Source organism: Castor canadensis, chromosome 3, assembly GCF_047511655.1.
Source record: "Castor canadensis chromosome 3, mCasCan1.hap1v2, whole genome shotgun sequence".
Lineage (NCBI taxonomy): Eukaryota > Metazoa > Chordata > Mammalia > Rodentia > Castoridae > Castor > Castor canadensis.
Genome location: NC_133388.1, coordinates 151,793,536 through 151,818,105, shown reverse-complemented (window position 1 = coordinate 151,818,105; position 24,570 = coordinate 151,793,536). Strand labels below are relative to the sequence as shown.

The window sequence follows — 24,570 nt, the reverse complement described above, 5'->3', positions numbered from 1 at the left end:
CTGAATCTGTAAAGTGAATATATATATTCTTAAAAATATGAGTCAAGAAATAAGTCTGAATGAAAGCTACTAAAGAAATTGTTCATGTAGAGCAACAGAAATTGTTTTGTTTTTCTTCTTTTATTAGTAACTATAAGAGGTAAGGACAAGATGGCATAAATCTAGCAGTGGAGTTATAATCAATGATTTGCCTATGATATACCACTGTAGAGATAATTCATTATATAAAACAATGACAAGGAGAGAAGTTAATGCCAAAGAAGCAAGAGGTGATTTGATGGGATGAACAATGTGTTGACATAGCTGCCTAACACATTCTGAAAGCTCCCTGGATGTTAGTTTTCCATCTGTAAAAGAAGGAGCAGACTAAATGACTTCTTATATTCTTCTCACACTTCAAGTTTAAACATATTTATATATGTTGATACATATAGAATTTTTTTTTTACCTCCTGTGGCCCATGATTTATAGGTATGTTCACAGATAACTCCATTTTCTTCTTATCACATAAGTGAATAATGCTTGAGGCACTCTGTAACCAGAATGAACATGTATATTAAGTGATTTGGAAACTACAAAAGTAAAATATAGTCTACTTATGTGATGTTTATACAAAGGTCAATGGAAACGGAATCTAAATCCGTTGAAAATACACAACTTAAAGTAGAGACAGTACAGAATAGGGGAAAAACCTTAGAGAAGCACACTTTGAATCCTGCCTCAGACCAATGAGTTGGTTTGAGCACACTGTTGATTGCTCAGTGTCGGGCCTTTATTTTTAAAATAATAGGTGCCTAAAGAATTGTTCTGAAGACTGAGATAATAAATATGAAGTGTCTGGTATAAACTAGGTCTAGCATAAATTTTCAGGTATGTGTGCATTCTATCTATCCACAATTCTTAAGCATTTACTATATTTCAAGCACTGTACTCTGAAGTATTACTATTTTCATTTTATTGATAAGAATCTAAGGCTTGGATTAAGTAAAGAAGGCAGTGTGCTATAATGGAATGGTGGAGGCTATATAGCTAAGCAGATCAGATTTACAATCTCAGGATACCTAACTGCATGACTTTGGGCATAACACTTAATTTCAATTTACTTATCTATAAATTAGAGGTAAAAATACTTATTTTGCAGGGTTACTGCAAGGAGAATTAGAAGAAATATGTGTAAAAAGCCCTAAGATTACTCATAAGCATTCAATAAATGGAAGATGCTAAGCAGATGATTTATTTATTTAAATGCTATCCTCTTGCAACTAAAATTAAGTGTCTTGTTTTTGCACCTATAAACTAGACTCAGATTAGTTGTCCTCACTACAGAATGATTTTAAAACAAAACACTGTCTGGTTTTCCTTTCATGCCAGTATAATGCCCACTGCTTTTCAGAACTTTAGATACTGCTGGGTTCTGCACCCAGTCCTCCATTATTATACAGTGCCATCTCCACTAGGAGGAAGAAACTCCTGTCCACCTGTGCATACAATACTGCACAGGTATACTAATACTGGACTCACAGTAGTTTAATGAACATTTGCAATGGATTTCTGTATGAACATTTAAAATTATTTTTGGCTATATCACTGTTATATAAGATTTTTCTGTGGTTTACTGAAACATTTCTGATAATACAGTATCTTTAAATTAGTAACACTGGATTTTTTTTTCTTGTATTGAAAATGATAGTAATGTTTACTAGGAAAGGAATATACTTTCAATGGACTGAAAGTGAGAGAGAGAACAAGAACAACCAGCAACACTGTTTTTCATTACTGACCTGGTAATAATAACTCAAATTGCTTATGAACTAGTAAATTAGTTCTAAAGTGGAAATGAAATAGAATGTAAAGAAAACAATTGTTCCATTTTAATTCTTCAACATATATTCATGCAAAAACATGAATTATAAAAGCTGGTTAAAAGAATCGAAAACAGATAAAGCAACAAAACAAGTCACTCTAAAAGTGATCTTTGTTTTCAGAAACTTCTTTACAAAAATCTTATTAAATTTTTTGAGATAGTGTCTCACTTTGTTGCCTATGTTCCCCAGGTTGGCATCAAACTCATGATTTTCCTGTCTCTATCTCCAGAGTAGCTGGAACTACAGGCATGGTGCCACCACACCCAGCTTTTAAATTTCTATTGTGGACTTGCCATTAGCTAACTATGTGGGGTGTTATGTAAATGACTAACTTCTCTATTCCACAATTATTTTACCTAAAGAATCAAATGATATTCTTGCCCTAACAGGTTTACAAACTGACACAGAATTGAAAAAAAAGAAAAGAGGAAAAAAAGAGTAACAATTGTAAGTGAAAATGACACTATACCATAAGACATTTAAGAATACATTAAATGGTATTAAAGTACCTGAAAATAAATACTGTATTTAAAAAGCTATAAATTATTAGCCTTATCCTAGTGTTTAAGTTGATTATAGACAAAAAAGAACTGGAATGGTTTTCCTTCTCTTCATAACCAAGACATCAGGTCTTTCTATCTAGCTTCGTTTAGAAAGAGAAGAGAAATAAAACAGAAAGTTGTGAGGAGAAAAAAGGAGCTGAAAAGATAGGCAGAAAGCAATGCTTTCAGAAATCTGTGTCTAAGTGGAGAAACTGGTATGTCTGGAAAGACTATACCAACTCAGAAGTGGGGGAGCCAGTGAAAGAACTACAACAGTTCCTACTCAGGTATTAATATAGCTACCACAAATGTTAGTTTGATTATGGGTTGCTGCTTTCTTTATGTACTTCTTTTAAAACCAAAGGTTATGCCATTAGTCCAGCAAACTACAAGGGGCAGGCAAGATGTCACTCAGTAATGAATAAACTATATATTGTGCTTGTTCATAACCTAAGAATTTGGCTAACTGGTATTTTTATTATCATATATCAAGTATAATTTAATGAAACCTAGCAAGTGCTAAACTACACTTACTCTACTCTAAGAGACTATAGTTGCTTTAAAAGTAATTTTTGCCAATATTAAGAAAACCCTACAGTAGTAGGTTCACTTATTAGTTCTTCTGATCCACAAGAGCCAGACCAATCCGACAACTGCCCAAGGTAATTCACATTAACTTCTATTGCTACTTCTGTCTAGGTGACATGGAGTACTTGAGTAAGAAAATGAAAAAAATATAAGCAAAAAAAAAAAAAAAAAAGAAACACCTTTGGTCTCAATTATATAAATTCTCAGCTTAACCTGGCAATAAATTTCAGAAAATCCCAAATGCACTGAATAAAAAGAGAAGAGCAAGAACTCAGATATCCATTACTTGATAGGTATTAAAACTTAAGGTAAATGTAAACTAATACACATGTGCACACAGACTTGTAGTGATTCAGGGCATGGCATTCACTATACACAGGTGGCCTTCATTACACATTTCAAATTTACATCTGATACTTAAAGGTTCTGGAAATATTAAATCTGAAGGCAGCAATTTGAATGAGTGGAAAAACCCTTTGATGACAAAGAAAGGGTAGTTTTCACAGTCTTTGGCAAACTCTCCCACCTCAAAACTCTAGCTTGTATCTGTGAAAAGAATATAGATAAAACTCAAATAAACTAAGCCAAATAAAAAAACTTCATGGGTAATATATAGTTGTTTAAAGTTCTAGTTTCTAACATTTCAAAACTTTGAAATTTACCTTTGTTCTCTTTAGCTGAATAACAGCTTCAAGAAAAGTTATTTCATCAAATGTTCTCAGAACTGGTTCAAGTTCTATTAAGCATTCTAAATAAGAAAAAAATAACAATTTGAGTTAGGATTGCTTCTAATCATAACCACACTGAAAGGCTAACATTTAACTTATAAGATCCCAAGTCAATCTTTTGACAAGCTAATGATATTCAATTATCCTAAGAATCTTTATCACTGGCAAAAAGACAGATAAGCATTAATGGAAAAGAACAGAGTCTGAAAATAAACTCTTACAATCATGGCCAACTGATTTTCACCAAAGGGGTCATTTAATAAGAAAAGAATAGTCATTTTAACAAATTGTGCAAAGACAGTTGGAAATTCACATAGAAACAGATAATTTAGATAAATCTCACATCATACATAAAAATTAACTTGAAATGGATCATACACCTAAATGTAAACACAGAAGAAAATCTTCAGGACCTTGGGGGTAGGGAGATTTCTTAGCTATGTCCAGAAAGACATTATTAAAAAAATGAGCTCAGTGGTAGAACACTTGTGTAGTGTGTGAGATGACCTGGGTTCAACTCCCTACCAAAAAAAGAAAGAAAAGAAAGAGAAATGATAAGCCACAGATGAGAGGATATATTTGCATGTGAAATATGTGCCAAACAAAATGCATCTAGAATTTTTTTGTTTGTATGTGTGTGCTGCTGGTTTCAAACATGCTAGGCAAGTGCTCTAATACTGAGCTACATCACCAGTCCCAAAATCTGTACTTAGAACACGTAAAGAACTCTGACTACTCAATAACAGAACAAATAACACAAAATATGAGTAAAAGTCTCTTTTAAAACTTTTTTATTAACGTATGACAGTTACGTTTCCATATACACACATATTGTACCACAGTTTGGTTCTTCCCCTCCATTATTCTCTCTTTCGCCACTCTTCTTTTTAAAGTGACCTTGGCAGATTTCAAAGTTCATTTTCACACGGTATAGAAAGTACCATGACCATATTCACCCTCCTTTACCCTCTTCACTTACTCTTCTCTTCCCACTATTACCTTCTCCTTGAAGGACCTGTTTTTCAATCCTGTCCTTCATTGTTTAAGTGTCTGTTCATTGTGCAGTGAGATTCTGACTTGGTATTTTACCTATAATGATATTATTCTTTAATTAGTCTAACTCCCTCTATTATAAAAAATGAGTAAAAGTCTTGAATGAATTGTCCATACTTGTTTCCCTCTTTAAATTTGAAATATACACTGTTTTCATATCTCCACTAAAGTATGGTTTACCAATGATGACAATGATGGAAATCTCTCTCTCTCTCTCTCTTTTGGTGATACTGGGGTTTGAACTCAGGATCTCATGATTGCTAGATAGGTGTTCTACCACTTGAGACATGACCCCAGATTTTGTTTTAGTTATTTTTTGGATAGGGTCTTGTGCTTTTGTCTGGGCTTGCCTTGAACTATGATCCTCCTGATCTCCACCTCTTAAGTAACTATGAGTAGCTTTTTTTGTGTGTGTGATAGGGTATTGATAATATTGCTCTGGAGTCAAGCAATCTCCCTGCCTTAGCCTCTCACCACCACAATTAAGCTAAAATCTTATCTTATTTGACCTCCTAGCAATTAGACATGGATGACTATTCCTTCCTTGAAATGATACCTCTAGTAGCTTCCAAGACACAAGAGACACTATCTATTTTGTCCTCAGAATCTCCTTTCCTCTTTCTCTTCTCAATTTCTATGTATCGGAATGCCTCAGAGGTCTTATGTGAGCACTTCACTGTTTGCTATCTATATTCTCTATGTAGGGTGATCCAGTTCAGACTGTCCATATGTTAGTGATGCTTAATTTTGTATCAGGAGTCCTAGCCCCTCCCTTGAGCAACAAATTTACAAATTATTGTAGTAATAGCAGAAATTACACCTGTTTCTACTTGTTGGCTATCTGAATAATAATGCTATGATTGCTCACATGCAAGTATTTGTGTGAACTCATGGTTTCATTTCTCTTAGGTGAGTGGAATTTCTCTGCCTGTGAGTGGAATTACAGGATTGTTGGCTAAACTGATCTTCCATTTCTAAGAAACAGCAAACTGCTTTTCAATGTGGCTGCATCATATTGCATTCCTATCAGCAATATATGAGGTTTCATTTCTTCATATCACTGTTAGCACTTCTTTTTTTCTGTCTTTTTAATTGTAGTTATTTTAGTGGGTAGGAGGTAGTACCTCATTGTAGTTTTAATTTGTATTTTCTAATGATGTCAAATACCTTTCCATCTGCTTTTTAGTCATTTGTATAATTTCTTCCATGAAGTTCAAATCTTCTACTAATTTTTAAATTTTGTTATATTTTCTACTGTTGAGCTGGTCAGAGTTCTTTATATTTCTAGATACAAGTAGTTTTAGCAGACATATGATATGCAAATATATTATCCCCATCTGTGCTTGTTTTCTTGTTTTAGTAGTGCATTTTGAAGTACAAAAGTTTCCAAGTTTTTGAAGTCTAGTCCCCATGTTTTGATGGATCCTATTGATGTCAAATCTAAGATTTCTGCCTAACCCAAGGTTACGAAGATTTTTCTCACTTTCACATTTAGATGTCTGATCCATTCTACTTCTGAAATATGTTTTATTTCTGTGTAATCTTGTCTCTAGAATTACCACTTTAATTAGACAACTACTGAGTGAGATTCCTACCTGATCTCTTTGCTTGTAGTCTTGCCTTTTTAAAGTCCATTTTCCATACATCAGCAAGAGTGATTTTCATCTAAACTTAAGTTAGATCATGTCACTTCCCTAAGAAAAACTTTAATGACTTTCATTACCCTTGGAATAAAAACCTAACTTTTTATGATGGCAAACTTATCTCTCTAATCTCATATTATTACCTTCCTTGCTTACTATATTCCGGCTACACAGGCTTTCTCTTTACTCTGCAAATACAAACCTTTTTCTTCTTCTAAGCTCAGAGTCTTTAATCTTGCTCATTTCTCTGCTGGAATTACTCTTTCTTCAGTTTTTGAATGACTGGCTCCTTGTCATGCTTCAAGTCTCAGCCCAAATGTTTGTTCCTAAAAAAGACCTTTTGTCACTCCCTTACCTAGTCAATTACCATGTTTATTTCCTTATAGGACTTCATGATCTATATCTTGTCTTCTTATTTATTGTCTCTGTCTTTTCAACTAGAATGTGAGCTCCCAGAAATTAGGGATTGAGATTGTAATGTTTATTACTCTGTTCCCAGTGCTCTTTCCAGTAAATGTGTAATAGCTGCTGAGTCCTAATAAATGAGTGGAATTGTTACTCCTATCAGATGATTTCTCTTTTCTGTTAGGAATTGTCAAGTCTTCTCTAGAAGCAGTTGCCCTATATAAATGCTAAGAATAACAAAAGTGAAAAGAATTTGTACAACAATTTGGAGCTAGTCATCTATTGGCATGATTTTTCAAGGAATATTTTACTTATAGTATATTAGCTGTTTCTATAATGTAAAAGATACAAATTAAAACTGTATACTCACTTAAAAACGATGGTCTTTCATCTGGGTTTTGTGCCCATCCAGTTTCTATTAGAGAGATCATGAGTGCTCGATGAGGTATATCAAATGGTAAACTTTCTTCATTAGTGTCAGGCCTATGTCCCTGTGACACACTATACATGATCTGCAAAGGATTGGTGACTTCTGTCAAAACAAATATATTCCATTGAATAGAAATATATTACGACTCAGTATTCTAAATATCAAACTAAATGACAATGAGAGAATCTTAAATTCTCAGGACTAATTCAATATATCCTTTTCTGTAAAACGCTGTATCTCCCAGTTGGTGTCAGCTGTGTACACCTGCTGTGAGAGGAGTTTACACCCTCACCTCATTAATGCTGGGCTTGGCTTTGCTACTTGATTTGGCCAATGGTATATGAGTAGAACAGAGGCAGACAGAGCTCAATAGAGTGGAATGAAAACTAGCAAAGCCAAGAAGGGCTGCAGCAACCAATATCTAATGTGAATGAGAGATGATATATTTATTTTATAAGTTACTGAGATGTTGAAGATGTTTATTACATAGCAAACTCAATATACAAATCGAAATAAAAACATAAACAATATCAGGGAAAGAAAAAGATTATTCTTCAATGCTAGCTGGTCTTTTTTTTTTTGAGAGGGAGTCACATCTTTTTTATTGACGCATAATTACCCATCTGTGTAGGGTACATTATGGTAATTTGATAAATACATACAATGTAAAATAGTCAAGTCAGGGTAATAAACATCTCTGTCTCTTCAACTATTAATCATTTTATGTGTTGGCAATTTTATACTCATATTTTTAGTCATTTTGAAATATATTGTAGATTGTTTTAATCAATAGCTATCCTTCTGTGCTAAAGAAGAGCCAAAGGTAATTCCTCCATTCACTGTTTGGGTGCTCCATCCCTCTTTTTCTCATTCAATTGTCTTTCTCAGTCTCCAGTAACCACTATTTCATTTCATTCCTCTATGAGAGTAGAGTCACATACTAAATAGTCACACATGGATTTAAAGCACAAGAATGGAAAAAGAAGAAATAAGACATATGGCACACACATAGTCATACCAAAATTTAGTCTAAATATTTTCTGGTCTTTATAGAAGGAATACTAATCAAGTTTTCATGTAAAGAATTTTATAGCAGGCCAGATGTGGTGGTGCATGACTGAAATCCCAGATACTAGGGAGGCAGAGATTGAAATGATCACAGTTTGAGTTCAGCCCGGTCGAAAAGTTAGCAAGACCTATCTCAACAAGTAAGCCAGGTAATAAGGTGGTGTGGGACTGTAACCCCACGTACATGGTACCTGGGAGGTGTAAGTTGGAGGATCATGATTCAGGCCAGCCTGGGCAAAAGTGTGAGACTCTTTTAAAAAAAAAAGTGAAAAGGGCTTGGGGCATGATTCAAGTGGTAGAGTACCAGCTTAGCTAGCATGAAGTCCTGAGTTCAACCACAGTACCACCACAAAAGAAAATATAGCTAGAATGGATTTTCAAAATAGTAATTCATAAATCTTACTTTGCAGATGACAAAAATGAGGACTCAATAGATTTAGTGGCTTGATCTTAGAGCTAATTGTTGTGAGAATAAGAATTAGAATTTAGGTTTTCTGGTCCTTAATCTAGTATATTTTTTAGTATATGGTGAATTCATAATTGATAAATTGTTATATTTTATAGTGTTTTGTACAGAATGGATAGTCACATTTAAAATAAGTCAAGCTAAGATAGTTCTGAATGTGTCCTGAGAACCTGATGTTATGTAGACTAAGGAAGTTGGAGTATATTTACCTTCAAAAGGCTGTTTTCTGGATAACACTTCCCATGTGATAACTGCATAGCTGTTTAAGATAAAAAATTAATAGATTATAAGAAAACTTTGTTTAATAAACTAACACAGGACTAGTTTTTAAAAAGCTGACTGTGAGCATGGCATTTTTGAAAGAGACAGGTGGCAATTACCATATACAACCAAGACAATGAGTGCTCATACATACTTAAAAGGGAATTTGTCTTTGTTTTGAAAAAGAGTAAATCTTAATTTGAAAAATTGGCAAATTATTGTAATACTAAAGTGACATGTAAGAATAACTTTTGAGGGCAATTTAAAAGCTATCCTTTTAATTTTTTAATAGTTACTCATGAATACCCTGATAAACCATGCCTTCTGATTTTATGACTCTGTTTTTCACTTAGACAATCAAACACTGTCTCACATAATCCTGTTCTATTAACTTTTTTTCTGGTCTCAGCACTCTCTTTTTCATAGTAAAAATATTTACCTATAGTTAAACTGCAGTTGTAAATCACCTGTTTAAGCTGTATTATTTGTATTATTTGCCACTGGCATACAGTTAGCAAGAGATCTTTAATTTGAAAAATATTAACCACTGTGGTTTCTAATTTATTTTCACCACAATTATGAGAGAAGAATGAAATTCACAATTTAACATGTGGCTTCAAAATTCTGGTTGATGAATCCTGAGTTTTAAACAAGGTATACTCTGATCAAAGGCAACACACCATACCTATATATATCATGCTTCACACTGGCCCTTGACTTTTGTCCAGGTTCATAGTTTTCAGGTGGCATATAGATAATTGTTCCTCCTTCTGGTGCAGATTTGCTACTTCGTGATTGTGAGAGAGACATCATGCGCCATTTTGACAAACCAAAATCTGCAATCTGTAAGAGGAAAGAGTAAATAGTTGAATTTAAAAATGTTCTCTTTGGAAAGTCCAAAAGTTGTCTGTTTTTGTGTATATGTACTGTATTTAGCTATCAGACCGGGGAAAGCTAGATATACATACATACAAATATATATGTATATATTTCTATATATTCTTCCAACTTAACAAACAAAATTCCATGGTGCTGTGTCCAATGGCTCTAGAAGCAACACATACTGACTGGAGGTTTAGCAAAATATTACAAATGTTTAAAGGGAGGCTAACTGCCTTTGCCTTATTTTATGAATGAGTATATACACTGAGGACTCTACTTTTTATGACAAGACAAGAAGATTGTGCTTTCAAAATTCAGTTACCTCTCATAGAAGTACTAATTCTAATTATGTATCATGCAGTGTTACTGGGCATTGTTTATAACACAGGTTTAAATGGTCTTACTAATAATGTCCTAGAAGTAGCAGTGATCAGAAATTGCGGTTTGAAGTCAGCCAGGGCACAATAGTTTGTGAGACTTATTGTGCAGAAACCCTTCACGAAAAAGGGTTGGTGGAGTGGATCAACATGTATGTTCTAGTTCAAATCCCAGTACTACAAAAAAAATTACAAATTTTAATGGTAGGAATACTTCTTGATAGCATTAAGATGAATTTGAGATAAAAAACATTGCAGTTACCTATCCCCCAAAAGAAATGTAGAATACCTGAATTTTTCATATACTAACCATTAATTAAAGGGTAAGTTTTAGGAAAAAAAAATTAGAAAAGACCAAGAGAAAATATGCTGTCAACATATTAAGTCAAGCTTGGTTAATTTTGAAAGACAATATAGCTTTAGTTAAGGACATGGGTTCTGGAGTCTAGATTATTTGCTTATATCCCAGTTCTTCCACTTAATTAGCTGTATAACCCTGAGTAAGTTGTTTAATTTGTCTGTGCCCTACATTGTCCATCTGTAAACTGTGGATAATCTATGTAGAGGTGTATTGAGAAAAATTAAATGAGTCATTTTAAGTAAAGTACTCACAAGGATGTGTGGCATTTAATATGTGATCATATATGTTAGTTACTATTATTGTTTTGTACACACCAAATGTATATATGTATTGGATTATACTGCACCCCTTAGATGTGCAAATATGTAAATTAAAAATAGAAAAAAATTCAAAAAGTATATGCCTGACTATTAAAAAGAAAAAAATGTTGACTTCACAAATCTGTATTCCAGTAGGAGACTCTCCTTAAACCCTGGTTTAAAAGAAATTTAGGAAAGCTTACAGAAGGAATACTTTATAAGTAATTCAGAAAATGAAAGAATTCAGAAAAAAACAGATTATGTCAGATCAGCACTCAATTTCAGACCTCATATGACATAGCTATTCCACAAGTATACAAAATAGAAGAAGACCAACTTAATTTCTTTCTTTCTTTTTTGACAGCACTACTACTGTCAAAGAATGAATATAAAAATGGTTTGCATATTATAAAATATTCTGGTGTACTTTTACAATATATTTTGATTATATATTAAGTTAGCAGGCCTATCTAGTGTGTATAGAAGATCTGAAACTCATTCATGTGTTTATATAACAAATAATTTTGAAATGCTTCTGTATGGCACACAGGACATGTGGCAGTTTAAAACACAGCCTGAATTTTTGTCTTCATGGAGTTTATATCTAATTGGAGGAGATAGTCAATAAAACATTAACTTAAAAAATCCTGTCAATTGGAGAAAAATACTATGGAGAAGTAAATCAAGTATGAGGATAGAGAGGAACTATTTGGGGTAGGGGATAAGGGAAGACCACACTGCTTGTGAGGGTGAAGTATGTGTGAAAGTAAGCCACGAGGGTATCTTGGAAAAGCAATCAAGCAAGGACTTTCATAAGAGTTCTTGTGGACAAATGGAGACACTTGGTTGTATAATAGTACTTACAGGAGTATTCCAAACAACTTGAGTGATTATTTCCTAAAGGTGCTGAGTAACAAAAGATTGACATTGAATTGGAGGTTGGTTCTCAGGTCCATGCTGTGCAACTCTAATCTGAGCTCTCTTTTGGTTAATTTTTTTTTTTTTTTTGTGGTACTAGGGTTTAAACTCAGGGTCTCATGCTTGCTAGGCAGATGCTCTATCTACCACTTGAGTCACCATGCAGCCCTTTTTTGTGTTGGGTATTTTTGTGATAGGGTCTTGAAAACTGTTTGCCTGGGCTGGTTTTGAACCACGATCCTCCTGATCTCTGCCTCCTGAGTAGCTAGGATTAAAGGAATGTACTACTGATACCTGGCTTCTATGGGTTAATATTTAAGCATAACTTAAGGATTAAAAAGAAGTACCTAATTTGAGAATGACATGATACAGCAACAAACAAACAAGCAAAACAAAAAGAACCGACCAACCAAACAAAAAATATCTCAGTGCCCTTGTTGACAGCCCAATTTGACTTTCCTTCAATTCTACATTCATCAGACCCATTGAGAGTATTTTGTCTAACTCTTAAGTACAGAAATTTCTGAAGGATTTAAACAGATACATCCAGATAACACCAGGAATTAAAACTCATATAATAAGGAAATTGGTTAAAGGAACCAAGGACATTTAGCAGGGAGAAGGACAAAACCCAAGTGCATGTGAGGGCCAGTGGGATCAGAGCTATCTTCAAATACTGGAAGGGCTGCTGTGTGGAAGGAGATTTGGACTTATTCATTTTATCATGAAGAGGTGAAGAAGGACTAATGGGTAAAAGCAACTGGGAAGGAATTTTGATTAACCATATAAGAAAATGTCAACGTCATTCTAATAAGGATGCTAAGATGCCGCTGTCATAGGATAATTGTCTTGGGAGACAGGGACTATGTAGTGTGGATCCAGAGGACCTGCTGATCATTAAGGTACTTCTACTATAATTGTTGTGATTGATCAGTCTCTCTCTCTCTCTCTCAGTCTCTTTCTGTCTCTCAGCAATATTGAGGCAGAAACTTATTCTTTCTCCCTTCCCTCACCATTTAATTCTAGAAAAAGGAAAATCTTCAATAAAAGATTACTTTTAATTTTTATCATACTTTTGTTTTACATTTTCTATTTCTTCTCTATTAAGTAATACAGAAATGTATTTCTTTGAACATTTTTTATATTTATACTATTCTGATAATGTGTATTATTATAAGAAGCATATAAAAATGAAATACATATGCATACAAAATAGTTACTTGCACTTAGTGTTAATGAATCAGCAAGTAAATTACTTTTTATTTGGTGTCATGAGTTAGATAGCACCTAAAGTCATTACTACATCTGGCTCTTTGAGCACTTTAAGTCTTGTACTTTATACAAAAATAAATCTAAAACTGATCATAAATTAGTGTAAAACATAAGACTATAATAATGCTAGAATAACACAGAGGAAAATCACCATGGCCTAGACCTTGGTGAAGAATACTGAGACATGATAGCAAAAAGGCTTGGTACATAAAGGACAAAAGTGATAAAGTTGACTTCATCCAAATTAAAACTTTAGCTCTGTGAGAGACTGTTAAAAGGATGAAAAGACAAAGTATAAACTGGGAGGAAATATTTGAAAACTACATATTTGATGAAGGACTCATTTAAAATGTATACAGAACTCTCTGAATAGTAGAAATAAAAAATCCAGTTAAATAAAGGGCTTATTACACAAAGAAACATTTCACTGAAAATGCTATAGGGATGGCAAATAAGCACATGAAAGAGCATTCAACATCATTAGCCATTAGAAAAATTATAACTAAGACCATTGTAGATATAACTATAAGGCCATGATCAGCTAAATAACAACACTGATAAGAATGAATTCTCATGAGGGTGCAGAGAAGCTGGATCTTTCATATACTGTTGGTGGAATGTAAAATGGTACAGCCACTGTGAAAAACAGCTGAATAGCATAATGGTTAATCTTAATTGTCAACTTGATTGTATTGAGAAATGCGTAGGAGATTGGTAAAGAATACTTCTGGGTATCTGTGATGAGATGTTTCCAGAGACCATTAGATCATAAAGGCTTTACCATCAAGACTATTAAGCTCAAGGATATGGATAATTTTTTTTAAAGTACTTACCTTAACATGAAATTCATTATCCAACAAGATATTTTGAGTTTTCAAGTCATGATGAAGTAGAGGAGGATTCATATTGTGTAGGTAATTTACGCCAAGTGCAATTTCATGTAGGATGCGAAATCTCAATGGCCAAGCAACATCAGGATATTCAATTTTCTTTATATATGTGAAAAAAGCAAAATAAAAATTAGTGCCCAGATTTTACCCTAAGAATAATAAATATTTCATGAGAACTCAATTATAAACTAAAGTCAAGATACAGGTTCACTTTTATAACAATTTGATATTGTTTAACATTCTTTATATCTTAATTTCTAGTGAAAAAATGACGACTACAGTATTGTACAGTATATTAGCTTATATTAGCCAGGAAACTTTGTGGGATTAGCTCCTCTTTCTTCAACAGACAATTCTCAATTACTATATATCTGTATATAGCCAGAGACACACATACCAATACTCACATTCACTGGCCAGTTTTATGGATTAATTAAGTAACTTGTGCCCAGGAGTGTACACACACACACACACACACACACACACACACACACACACACAAATACACATACATACACAGGATAGAGAGAGAGAATTACACACAATTTGTTTTTTGATATGAACAAAACGATTCATTCAAGATTAATATTTTAATTTTTCTAATAATATAAAATCATACTTTATTATTATAATAATCTACATCAATTAATATGATGACCACAGTGTAATTATTTGAATAGTAAGCATTAATATGCCATGCTTTTAATAATATTTAACAGTATAACTTATCTATATTCCTTCTTGAGAGTTTCCTTTTTGCAAGGGAGACAAAGATACCTTTTGTTTCTAAACCTACATGAGGGTCACATTTAGAACTAAATGGTCTATATTTCCTAGTACTTATAACTGAGGACAATCTGAGCTTTCTTCAAATAAATGTTTTCTGAATGTAAAGGTTAATACAGTTTCCCAGAAGAATGTATATATTCAGAAAAATCAGAAAATTTGGAAAAGCTGACAATGAATCACCAAGCATTTTTCTAAACTTTATATATATATATAAAGTCTGCTTCTATTGCAAGCTCAAAACTGTCTTGAGAATTCTTTCTGCAAATAGGTGTGCTTAAAGTTCAGTGATCAATGTGTAAACATCTGAGATTGTTTACACTGTATTTATATTTTTTCAGTGATATTTTCTGAGGTTGGGGAGGGTGCTTTAAGATAAATCTCACCCAAAACAATTTAATACAGGAAACCAAAAGAATTATAAAGAACTTAATGTGGAGTGTTGATTCTTCTGGTATATGCATAGCCCAATCCTTTGGAGTAATTGAATCTTCTAACCTGTAGAAAGGCAACTTTTTCCGAAAATTATGTAGTTTAAAGTAATAACCAGGTCTCTGTACAGAATAGTGTTATATGGAAACTTTTGATCAGGGTAACAAGGATAGAGGGGCACTCACTCTATATTTTATGATTCCTTCCAAGAGTTAGCATTACCCCTGGAGGAGGCTACAGAATTTCCAGTGGGCTCCAAATTTGGGTGCCAGAGTATCTAAGGGAGTGTGGGAAGAAAACAGAATTTCTACTTATATTCACTTTTCAAAGAAAATTGTTCCTTATTAGTATGGTATCTTGATTGCTACGGTGGTTACACCAACCTTACAGACTGACACCACTCCATCTTTGTTTCAGATGGTCACAAGTCATGAATAGAATGCGATGTATTCTGAAACAAACAGGAAGTTACTCCATGAGTGTCTGACAATGGCACCCACTTTCCCTTGGTCACTTACAGAGATTATGATGTATTCTAATTAGAGTGCCAGTGATTAGATTATATTATTAGTTTTAACTAAACCAACCTTCATAAAATTGATCAAGTGGTTTACAAAGATTTCTGGAGAAAAATTCAGATTGAAGATAACAATAATGTATGGAATACATATATTTGAGAATGAAGAGCCCAAATTTGTTTACTGACAGACTTCACAATCAAAGCCAGAGTAACTGGTACCTTGAGACAAAAGGTAAATGGCTCACATTCCTGTCTATTATTAGAAAAGTTAATGTATTTGGGACTTGAAGATAATTTACTTGACCTGTGAATTCAGAACTTTATGAACTGTTATTAATAACACTTAACTTTGAATCCTAAATGTCATTGCCATAAAATGTAGCTTAACAGTGGATTGCATAGTGTACAGAGCTTATCTTTCCTCTTTCCCATTCATACCTATGTGTATGCACATATGGATACTATAATTCAGGATGAATGTCAGGAATAGTGACCTTCACAAAATAGTCTAGGTCCCTCTGTATACAAGGCCTGACTTCACAGTATTTTTTAACAACAAAAACAAAGCCAAAAAGGTGAAATTTTACCATTCCAATTGTCTTTCATTATTACTTTGATTCACTTATATATCACAAATAATCTGATAGAATGCAAAACCAAAGCATTCTAGTTTGAACACAAATGGTGACGATAGCTATTGAAAATGTATAGTACTTACCCTATGGAGGAGTTCATTTAGTGATCCATTTGGCATGTACTCAGTAACTATTCCCAAAAACTCAGGCTCATTGCAAATTCCCAAAATTGGAAGAATGTAACTAAATCTAGCTTTGTGTAAAATTTCAGCTTCTCTTAAGACATCATTTCGTTCACTAAGGAGAAAAGAAAGCATAATTATTTCAGGAAATAAGAATATACATTATAAGTTATCATATATATATAATACACATTATCATGCTCATAAGATTAATTAAGCCTGGAAGTTTCATTATAGATATGTGAGCTCATGTAAATTTTACTTCTTTGACCTTTGACCCTCAGTTTCATCATACTTAAAATAGAGATAATACCTACCCTACATATTCCATAAGTCTTTAGAGACCAAAATAACTTCTATAAACCTCTGACAGGAAAAGTGCTATACACTGGTTATTATTATTGTACTTTTCCTAGGGAAGGGAAAGAACACAGTGTTAGAGGAAGTTCATAAAGCCTATCAATGCTAGAATGACAGGTGCTTGAACTAACTAAATTATTATGTTTATTTTGTATTAAAATGAACAGATTTGATTAGAATATTAAATTTGTGGTTGTATACTGTGCAAAAAATTTCAAAATATCCTAAATTTTAAAATATTTAAGTATTGAAATTTAAATGACTAGATGGTAACACCTGCATAAAAGTCAATAATGCTTCAAAGTTAGACATCAGAACTTTGGAAAAGAACACTGAGGACAGTTATGTGCTTGTAACTCTGGATACTTGGTTAATTTGCTTATCTGTAAACAAAACAAATAAAATTTTAGCTTTTAATATGAATAAAGAATGGTACTCTGAATTATGGAGATGATAAATATAAAAAAACTTTGCCTTCAAGTTGTTCAAAAATACTTTCATGAAAATACAAGGCAGAATATGATAAGTGCCACCAAAAGAAAATATTCATAGACGTATAAATAAAAAAGAGAAAGAAAGGAAGGAAGGAAAAAAGAGCAAACTATGGGGGAGTTCACAGAACAAAGAACACACTTTTTTTTATTGTTTATTCATTTATTCATATATGCATACAGTGTTTGGGCCATTTCTCCCCCGGCTCCCTGCCCCCTCCTTCCTCTTCCTCCCACCCTCCTTGCTTCCAGGAGAACCTGTTTTGCCCTCTTCTCCAATTTTGTTGAAGAGAAGACAGCAGAGATAATAAGAAAGACATATCGTATTTGCTAGTTTGAGATAAAGATATTCCTAGCATTGCTTCCACATACATGTGTAATAAAACCCAAACTGGTTCATCTCTACCAGACCTCTTCACTACTTCCTGGTCCCATTCCCATAGTGGTCTCTGTCAGTTTAAGATTACTTTATTCACTCGTTTACATTGAGCACATCAAGCACTTTCAAGTTTTAGGTTTCCTTCCCTTTCCCTTTTCCTCCTGTATGTGTTCTTCCCTTAGCATGTGACCCATGTCCAATATTACTGTATTTGTTTTAGGTCTAAAGTCTGCATATGAGGGAGAACATACAATTTTTGGCCTTTTGAGCCTGGCTAACTTTGCTTAAGATGATGTTCTCCAGTTCCATCCACTTACTTGCAAATAACAAAATTTCATTCTTCTTTGTGGCTAAGTAAAATTCCATTGGGTATAAATACCATATTTTCTAATCCATTTGTCAGTAGTGGGGCATTTTGACTGTTTCCATAGTTTGGATATTGTAAATAGTGCTGCAATATACATGGGTATACAGGTGCCTTTGGAATAACCTGAGTTGAATTCCTTTGGGTATAATCCCTAGGAGTGGTATTGCTGGGTCATATGGCAGATCTATGTTTAGTTTTTTAAGAAGCCCCCATATTGTTTTCCAAAGTGGTTGTACTAGCTTACATTCCCACCAGCAGTGTATGAGGGCTCCTTTTTCCCCACATCCTCGCCAACATTTCCTTTATGGCCAGGGATGGTGAGCATTTTTTCATGTGTTTTTTGGCCATTTCAATTTCTTTCTTTGAAAAGTTCTGTTTAGTTCAGTTGCCCACTTCTTTATTGGTTCATTGATTTTGGGGGAGTTTAGTTTTTTTAGCTCCCTGTATAGTCTGGTTATCAGTCTTTTGTCTGATTTACAGCCAGCAAATGTTTTCTCCCACTCTGTGGGTGGTCTCTTCAGTTTAGAGACCATTTCTTTTGTTGTGCAGAAGCTTTTTAATTTCATGTAGTCCCATTTGTCCATCCTTTCTCTTAGTTGCTGGGCTGCTGGAGTTCTACTGAGGAAGTCCTTGCCTATACCTATTATTTCCAGAGTATTCCCTGTTCTTTCCTGTACTACTTCAGAGTTTTGGGTCTGATATTAAGGTCTTAAATCCACTTTGAGTTGATACTAGTACAGGGTGATAGATATGGATCTAGTGTCAGTTTTCTGGAGGCAGATAACCAATTTTCCCAGCAACATTTGTTGCAAAGGCTGTCTTTTCTCCATTATCTGTTTTTGGGGCCTTTGTCAAAAGTAAGGTGGGCATAGCTGTTTAGATTCATATCCAGGTCCTCTATTCTGTTCCACTGGTCTTCATATCTGTTTTTGTGCCAGTACCATGCTGTTTTTATTGCTATGGCTCTGTAATATACTTTGAAGTTGGGTATTGTGATACCTCCACCATTGCTCTTTTTGCTGAATATTGCCTTGGCTATTCGCAGTCTCTTGTGTTTCCAAATGAACTTTAGGGTAGATTTTTCAATCTCTGTGATGAATGTCATTGGGATTTTGATAGGAATTGTGTTGAACATGTAGATTGCTTTTGGTAGTATAGCCATTTTTGCTATGTTGATTCTACAATCCATGAGCATGGAAGATATTTCCACTTTCTGTAGTTTTCCTCAATCTCTTTCTTCAAAGGTTTGTAATTCTCCTTGCAGAGGTCATTCACTTCCTTAGTTAAGTTTACTCCTAGGTATTTGATTTTTTTTGAGGTTGTTGTAAATGGAATTGTTTTCATATATTCTTTCACAATTTGTTCATTGTTGGTGTATAGAAAAGCTAATGATTTTTGTAAGTTGTTTTTGTATCCTGCCACATTACTGAAGCTGTTTATGGTGTTTAGGAGTTTTTGCGTACTTTTTTGGATCAAACAACACACTTGAGGCAGAGTAGCCACAACCTACATTGAAGTAGGACATCAGCTACTCCTTAAGGATGGACAGGATTTCAACACTGAAGAGAGAGCATCTAAAGTGAATGAGGTCTCTACAGAGGGAGGACCTTGCTTTTCTTTTTCACATGTATATCCCCATGATTTAGATCAATGCCTGTATATAGTTACACTGTAGATGTTCAACAGCTCTCAAGTGAATTCAAGGAAGTGAAAGTGAAATGATGAATTGTTTAATATGGATCAGGATATGTAACAGTGTATGTGAATGGAGTAAAGGCAAAAAAGACACTAGGATCATATCTAGTGTCAAAGCCATCAGTTTATAGAAGAATGGGTGTTGGGAGAAATAAGAAATGTAGAAATGATTACAGGAAAAGTCTGTTTTGTAGGGTTACATTTCATTTGATAGTAAGTTGTGATTAAAGGAGAAAGAAATCAGTAAAACCAAATTTTGGAATGTTAACTTGACAGCAGGATCAAGAGAAAGGAAAGATTAGAAAATCAGGTGTTAGGAGATTTTAATAATGGCTAAGACATGAAGCAAGGAGAGCCTAAATCTATAAAGGTAGCTGTGGAAATGAAGAGGAAAACACTGGATGAATAGGATGTTCAGCTGTGGTGACTGACTGATTATGGGGAATTAAAAAAAAAATGGAAAGGAACTGAGGACGTCATCAGTTTTTACCCTGGCTGAGTGAGTGTTAGTAGCAATAACAAAAATAGAAATGTTTCCAGAAGCCTATTAGGTAAGTGATGATGATTAGTTGACCTTTAAACCACCCAAGTTCTGGATAAATGGCTTTTAAATAAAGATAGCAACAGACATTCCTAACCAGGCCATAATGCCTGCTAAAAAGAAATAAAAAATAAAAAGCCAAAACAAAGCAGAAAAATCATTGTTGTTTATTTTTTGAATAGATATTATATAAGTTTTAAAACTCAAGAGTTGCAAGAAGACATAAGGTGCAAAACTGCTCTCCTTTTTTTCCTCAACCCTTTAATACTTGAGGAAATCAATTAAATCAGTCTGTGAGAACTGCTTAATTAAACTTATATTTTCTAAGTTCAGGCAGTTCTGTATTTGTCACAAGACCCATGGGCCAACAAGAAAACTACTGTGCAGCCTCCTTATATGGGCACACAGGATGAACCGAAGATTATTGGATACTGAGACAGCACTACATGGAGGGCATACTCCAGAAGTCCCAGTGACATGATGTTTAATACACTCTTTCCATCTTCCACTCAAGCATAAGGCATTCTTCCTTTTGCTATGAAAGTGTCAGCCACTTTCTATGCACCTTGTCCTTGGGTCAGCCCTCTAAAGTTGGTTCCATTATCTCTACTTCATATATAAGGAGACTGAACGGCAGAAGAATTTTTCAATAATAAGTGGCAGGGTTGGAATCCGATTCAAATTGCAGTATGGTACTCTAAAGCCTGTATTCTTTCTTCTCCATTGCTTGATCAGAGAAGCAAATAGGACAGTTTGAAGATAGATTACAACAAGACTGAGAGTGGGAAAATAAAGATTTTAAAAGATTTAAAAAATTAAAAATGTAAAACATAGCTTCTATAGGCATATCACTAAAATTACCTAACTCAAAATTTCAATAGAGAAAACAGTTGTGTTATTATTATCTGCAGGATATCTGAACAGCCAATAGGAGTCACCCACTCATCAGGGGTGGGAAGATTCTTGTGGAAGGCAGACTCATTGAACAGAAGTCAGATTATGAAGAATGACTGACTCACCGATCATTAAAATAATATGTACCATCACATATTCTTATTGTTCTTTCTGGTGATGCCACAGAACAGTGCAAACATTATCTACATCAGAGCTCATGAAGTATTTGGATGGTATTTATTACTTACGTTTTATAAACGAGGAAATAGACACCATGAGAATCAATTGTATAAGCCTAGCCCTATGCTCAGACTACAAAAACACTGACAATGTTAAGATCTTAGACAACAAGAAAGAGAAAAAATGTGATGCACTGAAGTGTTTCACTGGTCTTATGGCTTCTCTGAAGATAGAATTAAATTCCCACCTAATTTAGTGAAGCATTTTACACTATGAAAGTTGTTAATGAGTATGGAAGGGAACTCCCTCTTTACTTCAATAGCACAAAGTTTAGATAAATTAAAATCTTGAAAAGCAGTATCCAAAGTGAGAGGATCAACTGCTTTAGAATGACTTCAGTGTTACACATTTCCATATAGTATTTGACAGTTGTTTCTGGAATATATCCATCTTTTCTAACCATTCACCATCCATTAAAGTTGATCACATATATATACCTGTCCACCACTTGCTCCACAGAATGTAAGGCCCAGGGTAAACAAACAGTATGTCATACATCACTGAACTGGATTGTGGCATATAAAAAGTTGAAAATATCTTCAAAAGTGTCCCAAAAGTACAATGCTCTTTAGCCCAGAGTGTAAAAAAAGTCACAGGCAGATGAAAATTCAACCATTTTGAAAGGACTGAAGACCAGAGATTAGCCTCTGTTCAATCAGGCCTTTATCATGATGTTTTTTTCACATTAGATGGAGGAGGAGAAGAGAATGTTGCAACTACGGATGTTAGCACACTGAAAACTAAATGCAAGGCCTGAATGAATCTGTGTTGGAAGGAAAACACACAAGACTAGTGACTAGACCACTGACTAATAACATACAGTCCACTGACTGTAACATGCAGTCACAAGTCCATGGTATATGGTTGTAGTATTTTCCTGGAAACAGAAACTAATGCTAGCTTTTTCTTAAAAAAATGTGAACACTTCACTAAAATTGCTTCATGGTGTGAGAGATATTCACAATCTTAGGCTTTTTAGCAGTTTTCTGAATTCAATTCATTGTTACAAAAATAATACACATTTACTCTAAGGACAGTCTCCTCTGTGAAAGCCAGAAAAACTGAACTGCTAATGTAGAATCGGACATCTAAACTTTTATGACAACACAGCAAAAACCCTAACCAAACATCCCAGACTCTAGAACAGTACTGTCCAATAAAAATATGGTGTGAACCATTATTTTAGCATGTAATCAATCTGAAAATACAGAGGTTTTTTTTTTTAGTACCTAATGTTTGAAATCCAGCATGTACTCACTGCATATTTTATTGTCACTGCATTGAGCCACATTTCAGGTGCTCCATAGCTCTTACTGTTAAGAGCTACCTGCTGGACACTGCAGCCCTAGAGCCTGCCTCCAAAAAAGTAGAAAGTAAAGCAAAGCCCACTATATGTTATGCACACGTTAATGTCAACACACAGGACTATTAGAATTGGTCTGTGAGTGCTAATTTCTGTAGTATGACGAGAGGATACTGAAGAGAGTAAGAGGGATAGACAGATGGAGAGAAGAGATGAGTGGGCGAAAGCGACCGATCATCTCCAGGGGTTCAGTTGCTCTCCACCCTGCCAGTCCCAAGGCTGAGTGACCAGGGGTAGAGGTGACTAGGGGGGTGGGAACTAACCTTTGGCATTTAGAACCCGCTTTAGATGTGTGTAGGGGGGTGGTGATAAGAGAGGGTCGAGGCGGAGCTGGGGCTCCCCTGGGGGGCCACGGTGGCGCCCTACCTGTCGAGCAGCGGGGTGTGGATGTGCAGGTGCTTCACGGCCACCTGGACGCGCCAGTCTGCGTGGCGGGCCGACGACACGGTGCCCGAGGCGCCGCGGCTCAGGTAGCGCAGGTCTGCGAGCTTGTGGTAGGGGATGGTGGGCAGCGCGCTGCAGATGGCGTCTCCGTTCATGGTCGCGGACTCTCGGGCGGGGTCCGGGAGTGCCGGCCGCGCTGGCTCCAGATGCGCGCGCAGAAGCGGGGCCGCTAGGTCACCAGGCCGCCCATTCCCGGGCGGCCCCGCCGGCTGCTGTTGGTCCCGGGCCTGTGGCTCCTGGTGGCTGGAGGCCGGGGTCAGTTCTGCGGCGCCGGAGGAGCTGCGAGACAGGGCCGGCCCCGCGCTCCCGCCCTCCTGCTTCAGAGCTCCGCCTCCTCCCAAGCTCCGGCGACGACAGCGCAGACAACGCGGCCGCCACCCACCCCAGGCCGATCCCGCCTTCGCCTGCGCAGCGACCGGTTGTCTGTCTCTCACCCGGGCGCAAGGACCAGGAAAGGGAGCCAGCGCGCCTTTGTCGCCTCCCCCAGCACGCAAGTTTGGGAAAGTTTTCCTTTCGGGAGGGAAAGTCCCTCTGAGAGGCCTGATGGCCAGCTGACTGTCACAGGAGGCAGGGTTTCCTCTGAACTGGGCGGAGCGTCCTCTGTAGAGTCGCCAAACCCTGAAGGTGGCGGTAGGGTGGGGTGGAAGTAGGGTGTAAGGCCTTCTTTGGGTGGAAGCCAGGTGTGGAGGATGACTCACCAATCGCTGAAATTACATGCAACATTACATACACTTATTTTTCTTTCAGGTGACCCGACAAGACAATGCAAATATTGTCTACACCAGAGTCCACGAAGTATATGTACAGTATTTACCATGGGGGGGGGGGTTGTTGAAGTGCAGCGGTGGGGCCCTGACTCCCGACTTTCCACTTTGGGAAGTGACTTTCATGGTCTCCATGCTTCAAAGAAGGTGCTTACCTGCATTGTATTCTCACTCCACTTCTTGCCACTTCAGCAGCAGTGAGGGTTGAGTGACAAACCCTGTCATACTGGAATACATTTACGTGGTTAGCTTCTTAATTAGAGTGTCATGCTACTCTACCAGGGAATGGCTTTCCCAGCCCTTTTTCTTACTCCCATAAGCAATACAGAAACTGAAAAACAGCCCAGAGAATCCATCCTTCTGACTCCAGGTAAGACTGCACAGGGTTCTTTCTCTTACATCTGGGAGGAATGCAATCAGAACTTCAACCAAAAAAGACAGCAACCATTCTTTCCATCTGTCTACCTTAATCAAACGCATTTTGTACTT

The 24,570-nt window shown here is 35.7% G+C and overlaps 1 protein-coding gene across 3 annotated transcripts in view; it reads right to left on the bottom strand.

Moving 5' to 3' along the window:
• Ripk2 (receptor interacting serine/threonine kinase 2) overlaps nucleotides 1-23,524 on the bottom strand; it is a 30,446-nt gene extending 6,922 nt beyond the window's left edge. Inside the window, exons 1-8 of one of the 3 annotated variants that reach the window (XM_074068808.1) lie at nucleotides 23,240-23,524; nucleotides 16,505-16,658; nucleotides 13,992-14,147; nucleotides 9,735-9,892; nucleotides 8,998-9,047; nucleotides 7,195-7,356; nucleotides 3,658-3,743; nucleotides 449-532 (exon numbers count right to left, since the gene is read on the bottom strand). In XM_074068808.1, coding sequence (XP_073924909.1) covers nucleotides 449-532; nucleotides 3,658-3,743; nucleotides 7,195-7,356; nucleotides 8,998-9,047; nucleotides 9,735-9,892; nucleotides 13,992-14,147; nucleotides 16,505-16,658; nucleotides 23,240-23,412 — 1,023 coding nt within the window. In that variant the 5' untranslated portion in view covers nucleotides 23,413-23,524. The other 2 variants (XM_020169277.2, XM_074068809.1) reach the window with 2 other exon arrangements.
• Nucleotides 23,525-24,570: the final 1,046 nt, after the last annotated feature.